Below are 8,383 nucleotides of genomic sequence, written 5' to 3' on the forward strand. Positions count from 1 at the left end.
TCACGCAAAAGAACCCTCAGCACGTATTCTTCTTTGGATAAACTTTGAACAAAACTGTAACATGACACACCCATTACTGCACTTAATAAAGACAACAAGGACAAGATTTAATTATATGAAAACTTTTCTTTTTTAAGAACTCATGCTGCTGTTGGGACCTACACACTTATAATGAGTACCAGGTAGTTTATAAAGCATGTACAAAGCTGAAGCATAAAGTCATCACAATGTTATTGCTAGAAGAGGTAGTGTTTTCCTGGTTTCAGGATACAATCAGGGCTAGCTGTGTAATTTTATTACATCAGCTGACAGAAGTGGTGAACACAGGTCATGGTTTTGAGGACAGAACCCTTCTTGTTTGAAATACAACAGCAAACAACCCACTGATTAACATTCAACTATAACTGATCTGCTTTAATTCCATTATGTTTATCACAATTTAAGGAAAAAGGGTGATGGGTACTTGTGCAGAAGAAAGGAGTGTCAGCAAGGGGACAGGTGGGCATTGTGGGACAAAGACACATTTCTATCACACAGAAACACTGAAAGTTCAGATATAGTGCTCCATAAAACCCACCAGTTTATTTCAATATTCATGAACCTAAAGCAAAACTGCCTTCACCCTACAAGGCAATTGTTTCACACTCATTAGTATTAGAGCTGCTCCCTGGAAAACCACCTGAGAAAACAAATTCTCCCTAAACCAGGTGTGAACAAGCATATTTCTACAAAGTCACTGGATGGTATGACTCAGGGTTTCTGGCAGCTTTCTGTTTTCTGATGGCAGAACACCAACTGCTGGAGGACAGAGACTTCACCTGGCAAGAAGTTATAGTGAGATGGACAGAGCAAAAGTTCTTGTGTTAGATCTGCCAGGACAGAACTACCTCCTCAGCTTTTCTTTTGACATGTTTGAGCTTGTGTAAAGAGTTTTTTCAATGGGTGGGGACATGTTACTATAATGTTTTTTTCTGGCCCTTGGCATCTAGTAGGGAATTTATCACCTAACAAAATCATGTTTGAAGGTTTCTGGATAGAGGTTTAGTGAAACATTTTGGATCAAGGGTCATAGTCCCCTGCAGCTATGGGGTGTTCAGATAAGGGACTAGGCTCATCTTTTCATCTACTACTGAGCAAATTGCCTTCTTGGTTTATATCTGGTTTTAAAGTTTGACAAATGATCAGGAGAGTTTTTATATACAGTTTTATTACAGAAGTCAATTAACTGCCCTTGCCATCTCTTTGTACAGCATCACTGCTACAGCTGCCAGTATTGGGGCTGCAGGCATTCCTCAAGCTGGACTGGTCACCATGGTCATTGTGCTCACATCAGTAGGTTTGCCTACAGATGATATCACTCTTATCATTGCAGTGGACTGGTTCTTGTAAGTATTTTTATGGAGTTGTTGAAGGCTTAGACCATATTTAGCAGTGAAATAACCAGGGGCATTGTGGCTATACTACAATGTTTTGCTCTGGAAGGCAGTTGGAAACAAGTGTTTAATAGAATCACTATTTCTTGCTAGTAAGGTATTTTCTTAAAGCAGATGGTGAGGGGTATTGTTTAATTATGGTTCTTTTTGCATGCAAAAGTTTACATAGAAACCTGAATTGTTAAGATACTAAGAAAACTTTCAGATACACTGTAATTAAATAAGCAAAGAATTGCTTTAGTCTTTTATTTTTTGTAAGATGACAATCAAAACTTTTCAGTCAATTGGACTCAAAGCTGGATCAGGTCCAATCAATTCATTGCAGCCTTGATCACTGCCTAATCTAGGAAAGGTTCATCTGTCTACCCCACGATAAACAAAATGAAACAAAAAATAATTGTATAACTGCCACCACTAAGTATTGCCCCTCAGTTTTTCCATTCATCTATCTGTAGAAGATGAGAGATACCTTTACATGTAAATATATATTCCCCTAGGTCCACGAAAGAAATGAAAGGAAGATTTTTTCCAACCTCTCTTTCATCTAACACCTATTATTTAACTTTTCTGGGGGCTTTTACCCTTCAATCTTATCAAGAGATCCCTGGAAGAAGTTGCCTGTGTTGTTATCAGAACATAATGTCTTCAAATGATTATCTAACCACCTGATGTAGGTGGATGCTTACCTACTGAGACTGCCAGTCACTCCTTGTCAAGCCGCCTCCTGCATCTGCTGGGCAGAGCCCTCTGAGAGCATGAATATTTGTAGTTTAATTTGAGTCATTCCTGCAGAATTCCACCCTAAAATACACATCATATCTTATGGTCAGGAGACAAACAAATCTAACAAGGTAAATTCTTGCTGGCTTACACCTTACCTAGTTCAGAGGACATAAACCTAAACTCTTGATACCCAAGAAAATCAAAATGCCTCCAAGAAGCCATATCCTCCCTTTGCTGTCCTCATCACATGACCATTTCCTGGTGTCATGTTGATAAGAGTATTAACACATTTTATGACCCCATAATCCACTATATTTGTTAATTTCTTTAGAAGAAATTGTGATATTAACAGTTCAGAGAAGCAAATGTGTATGAAAGAGGTGACTCATTTAGTGGCTATTTGTGGGCCATTTTAGCAGCTAGTCTGCTTGCTTCCCTGAGAAAAGGGTGAAAGTAACTTACTACCTTTTCCCTAGGGATCGTCTCCGTACCACTACCAACGTCTTGGGAGACTCCATTGGAGCAGGAATTGTTGAACATTTATCACGGCATGAGCTGAAGAACAGGGATGCTGAGATGGGCAATTCCGTGATAGAGGAGAACGAAATGAAGAAACCATACCAACTAATCTCGCAAGAAAATGAGAATGAGAAACCAATAGATAGTGAAACCAAGATGTAGGCTAGAGAAAGCGTGAGTTCAACACTTCAAGTGTGGGAAAACACACTTTTTCCGGCAATTTATATCTTGAATTCACCAACTTCATCTATTCCTTGATTTCTCCCTTTATGCTCGCACTGGAAAGAATTAATGAAAATATATTCCAAACTAGCAGTGATCATGGTATATGTTGGCTTCCCACTTAAAAAAAAAAATTAACAGGCAACAACACTGGTCCTGCTAGACATATGCTAACTGGGGATAAAAAAAGAGATTGTGTATATGTTACTCAGTCCTGTGAATCTTTTTTTCTTTTTTTTTTTTTTCTTTTTTTTTTCTTTTTTTTTTTTTAATGAACTGGAAAGTAAAAACAGATAACAGAGCCTGAAAATGGTTTTATTTTTTTAAATACCTGTTGCAAAATTCCTAACATCTATAAACACACAATCAACACTTCTAACTTGATAACTGCATCCAGCTAAGTAAATTAACAGGACTTTTGCTATTTTATCTGAATTTTTTTGGTCTAGTGTTATATTATTGTTCAAATACTAGCAGGACAATAAAAAGTAGGAGATTAATTGAGGGGATAAAAAGGGGGAAGATATATAAATAAAGAAAAGAAAATACCCCCAAATCAGCACTTTTACCAGCTGAGATGAAATATTTCTGGGAAAGTTATTTTATCTAGACAGTTGTTCGAATTAGATTCAGCTGATCTTTATAAAAACTTAGCCTAGTTGGCTCCCACTGACTTGCAAACATTTACATATGCATGGATGTACTTCCAATCTGGATTTGCTCCCTTAATTTCAACATCACAACCCAGTTAAAAAATCTATATGTATGTTTGTAGGAGCAAGACCCTGGTCTGGGACAGAAAATGTGTCTTCATCTGAGCCTGGATAAAAAAATTTGCATGCTCTGGATGTGCTAATGAGCTGTTTAATAATAAATTTTAAGAAGGAAATGCCAGCCTTCTACAGAAGGTGCAGAGGGTGAGATGTTCAGATCCTAAATGGGCTGCATTCTGAATCTGAATCCCTGAGACCAGCAGAGGTTTTTTGATTGGAAACCTCCCAAATTCTTGATCCACTGATAAATTATAGATGTATGAACAGGATTTACCTTTTGCCATCCAGAGAAGGCTCCCTATCTTAATGTAAAATTTTTAATTCCTGGAGAGTTTACCAGTAGCACCTGAAAAAGAAGGTAAAAGCCTTTAGAAAATAAAATAAACAGGTGCTTTTTTATTTTTATAAGGAAAAGATATGCAAATTGAAAAATTATAAATACTATAATATATGTTGAAATTTTAATTAGAAAGGACTTTAAAATTAAATATTGAAGAAAATTTTCAGGGAATAGACAAGGAAAGAATAAAAAAAGGAAAACAATGAACTTGTAATACAGTGGCTTTTTTGTTCAAGATTATTCCCTGAAGAAGCCCTTTTCTAGGAATTCAAATTATGTACATTTTTCTTTTTGCCTTGTATTGTTAGAGAGATTAAACCAGAAAGTTTTATAATGCAGATGCAGTTGGGAGAAAGAAAAAATATTAATGTACAGGTATAATAATATCCAATGATCTGATCTGTTTGATTAAAATATTCAGTTTTCTTCTTTATTCCTCCCATTGCCAAAATAATTCTGATGACAGAAATGAAGGATCCATTTGCATTGTCCCAGCAGCCATTCAAAAAACATTCAATATGCTGCATCTGTCACTTGAAGTCCATAAATAGGGTACACAAGTAACTGTAGTAAAAATGTTAGCATGCTGGTCAAAGATAAATCTTTTCCTGGGCAAGATTGGTTTTTTGGGACTGAAATTCCTGTCAATCTTCTTCAAATGAGTAATTCGGAAAATATGAGCAAGAACTCTCAAGTGAATGAAGTGAGCAGGGTTTAATATAGGTTACTGAGCGTCAAACCAAGAAAACTCTAAATGAATCTCTAAATGACTGACTGAAAGAAAAAATGGGTTGTTTCTTCATTTTTGGTTTTTTGTTGGTTTTTTTTGTTTTGGTTTGGTTTGGTTTGGTTTGGTTTTTTCGCTAACAAAATGCAAATCTAGGATACAGACAGGCATTTTCTGATATATAATTAGAGATATTTTTATATAGATACTGTATTCAGAATGTGTGTATAAACATTAACTGTAGAATTTATGGCATAACATTTAAAATTTTTGTTAAGATTTTGTTTGGAAATACATTGCAAAGACAATGTAAAAGGCTGTCTTTCTACGACATCAGCTGAGAAAAATGAATTGTGTCACAAAGAATGTGATCTTTTTTATACTAACTTTGTTTCTTATGGAAATCAGGTATTATAGAAAGATTCCCTTCCCCATCCCTCACTGGTTCTGCATTGGTATGCACCCAGAGTGGATTGAGAAACATTACTTTGTAGATGTATTTTCAATAAAAATAGTTTTACATTACTGCTCTTATTGTGATTTAGATTTCTTTCAAAGGCTCTGTAATACAAGCTTTGCACAAACTCAGAGATGAGGAATTCATAGTATGGGGTTTCAGGAATTACAGGGTATTTTGTACAGCAGGGCTTTGAACAGGGCTTCCTCACTACAAATACTTGCTAGTTGAATGATCAAAAATAAAGAAGTAAAGGCTGGGAGGCAAGAACATTAAAAATTAAAGGAACAAGTGTTCAGCCCACCAAAGTTCATTCAAATTCAAGTATATAAATACATATTAATATCTGCAAAATCTTTTTTTAAAAAAATCTATATTTTCAGTGATTCAGCTACTGCAAAGTTGCCAGTGAATTCTGGATGCAAAATTAGATTATTCAACCCCCAAATTCAGCTTTGTAACATTACAACCTTCTTAGGCAATTCACTGTTACATCCATGAAAGTGGTTTATGGCGCTGGGTGCATTTGGCAAAAACTTCAACTAGCAGTTATCATCTAATGGAAATCAATATCTCACCAGAAGTACTGGAAAGGTATAAAAGATACAAGCTGAATCACTTGCATCTGGGAAGTTGTGTTTGGAGCAAATGGAGACAACAGGGAGAAGCCCTGCCTTCCTGAACATACATCAGCAAAACACCAAACAATTACTTCTATGAACATGTCCGTGCCGTTTTAAGTGTAAACAAATTTTGTGAAAAAAATCAGAGAATAGAAAAGTTCAGAGAAGGCATGGTGTAACAGAGCATAACTTTTCACAATTTTATTTCTAGTTATCTGCATGTCCATTCACCCAATCCAGGTAAGTATCTCTGTGTCTCTGGAACTACTATCATGGTGGGAAGAGGGTAAAGAAAGAGGGCTAGTGTATCACAGAATGATTTTGGTTGGAAAATACCTCCAAGACCATTGACTCCAGCCTTTGACTGATCAACATTTTGTCAACTAGACCATGGCACTGAGTGCCATGTCCATCCTTTTCCTGAACACCTCCAGGGATGAAGGTTCCAACATCTCCCTGGGCAGCACGTTTCAATACCTGACAACCCGTTCTGTGAAGAAATTCTTCCTGATGTTGAAGGTGAACCTCTCCCACCTCAGCTTGAGGCCATTTCCTCTCACCGTGTCACTTGTCACTTGGGAGGAGAGACCAAACCCTGTCTGGCTACATCCACTTTTCAAGGAGTTGTAGAGTGATAGGATTCCCCTTGAGCCTCCTCTTCTCTGAATAAACACCTGCAGCTCCCTCAGACACTCTTTACTTGACTTGCACTCTAGACCCTTCCCCAGCTCCACTGCCCTTCTCTGGGCATGCACCAGCATCTTACTTGGAGATATTAGTGGCACAGTGGCCTTGCTTACTCTTCTGTGCCCTCATGCAGAAATGAGATCTCTGGTATTCCATAATTTTTCAGCAGGATTTTCATTTAGAAATTGGGGAACAAAACAGCATTGCCATTCTTAGGCAAGAATTCATGTCTCTGTAACAGTGTGTGGCCAGTAAAAAGCAAAGTGATTATGCATGTGGAAAATCAACTGCTGGCACAGGAGAGTATTTCTTCTGAAGGACTGAATTCACATAAATGACATTTGTGTTCCAATGCAGGCACAACTGACAAGAAATTTTAGGCTTTTTTTTCAACTAGCCCTAGCTTGTTTTAATAAAGTTACAACAGAAATGGTACAGAAGAGTGTATCTTGCATCTCATGTGATCAAGAGTGTCCTAGGTGTGATAACAGAGTGTGATGAACTTGGTTCTGGTGTGATCAGCCAGTTCCCAGCACAAGAAAAAAAATTCTGACATGAACTAAGAGATCACTGCCTGTCTGGATTTCCCTCTTTCTAGAGGGATCAGTTATCCTGGACACACGGATAAGGTGGAAGATTTTTACACCTCCATACAAAACTGAAAACTCTGACTTGCAGCATCAGTGTGGCAACAAGATTTCTACGGATAACAGAGCAGTAGTCAGGTGATATAATCCTTCATGATGAGCCCTTTCCTTTGGCCCTTCCCCCACGCAGCTTCTCAGATGTCTCTGAGATACACAGACGTATCTAAAATTCCAAAATTTTAAGACAGGAATACCCGCATCTCTAACCAAAGTTTCTCTTGAACATGCCTCATTACACAACTAGGGCTGCACAAATAATTGATTTTTCACTTCAGTGATAGAACTGAAAAACTGGACAGAATAATTCTTCCAGGGCATCATTGAAACAATTTCTTGTTGCTTAAAAATAAAAAAAAAATCCTATCCCACTTTTAGATTGCATTTACTCTATTCTAAATTAAAATGAACTCGGCTGTAAAATGAGCTGAACTTGGAAATAAAACATTGAATCATTTTGCTAGGAAAATGCCAAAATTAAATATTTCAACTTTTCTATAATATCTCCTCACTTTAAAGCCAATTGTATTTATAGAAGTTGGCACAGCTTCACAAGTAATTGCCTCTAAAACTGCATTTTTCAGCAGTATATTTTAATATTCATGCTTTTTCTTTGTTCTTTACAACTTCCTTTCTCCAGACATTGCACATTTTTCTGGTTTTCCTGATTATTTAGAGTTCATTCTTCATTGTACTATTAGCTTTTTTAGAGCTTTGATACTTGATAAAAATGCTTAAAAAATGAACTCTCTTCTGATATTTGTCCACTATTGTTACTATTACTCTGGCTCCTAAACTTGTGTTCATTTTCTGCATCATTTCTTTTTCAAAACCTGAATCAGTTTCCCATTTTCTGCAGTGCCATGTTCCTTTTCCCATCTGTCCCACTTTCTCTCATGGCTTTACTCCTTATTTTTACAGCTTCTCTTTCAAGAGCTCCCCTACAACAGGTCTTCATATACCCAGATTCAGGTCTCAGGAGTATTCTCAGTATGCAACATGACTCAGCCTTTCTGAGTTTTGGTTCCTGACCAATAAAGTATGGACAACAGCATTGCCTTGGCACCAGGTTTTCCAGAGAAATTAAGATTGTGGAGAGTCTGTACAACAGGGCTGGCACAGACACCTGGGCCATGCCTTGGGGACCATCCAGACCCTGAAGATTTGTGTAGCATCCTTGTACTTTTATCTCCTGAGCTCTAGATAGTTGGATGAATTTAAGAATCTACCCTCTC

At 37.1% G+C, this 8,383-nt stretch overlaps 1 protein-coding gene across 1 annotated transcript in view; it reads left to right on the top strand.

The window, feature by feature from the left end:
• The window catches only part of SLC1A3 (solute carrier family 1 member 3), a 65,966-nt gene extending 60,704 nt beyond the window's left edge, over positions 1-5,262 (top strand). The window contains exons 10-11 of the mRNA XM_066181063.1: positions 1,251-1,385; positions 2,633-5,262. Of these exons, the coding sequence (XP_066037160.1) occupies positions 1,251-1,385; positions 2,633-2,837 (340 nt within the window). The 3' untranslated portion in view covers positions 2,838-5,262. The remainder of the gene's footprint in view (positions 1-1,250; positions 1,386-2,632) is intronic.
• The last annotated feature ends 3,121 nt before the right edge of the window (positions 5,263-8,383 follow it).

The sequence above is a fragment of the Chamaea fasciata genome, unplaced genomic scaffold (assembly GCF_029207755.1).
Source record: "Chamaea fasciata isolate MVZ Bird 193981 ecotype frontalis unplaced genomic scaffold, bChaFas1.0.hap1 SCAF_4, whole genome shotgun sequence".
NCBI classification, from domain to species: Eukaryota; Metazoa; Chordata; class Aves; order Passeriformes; family Sylviidae; genus Chamaea; species Chamaea fasciata.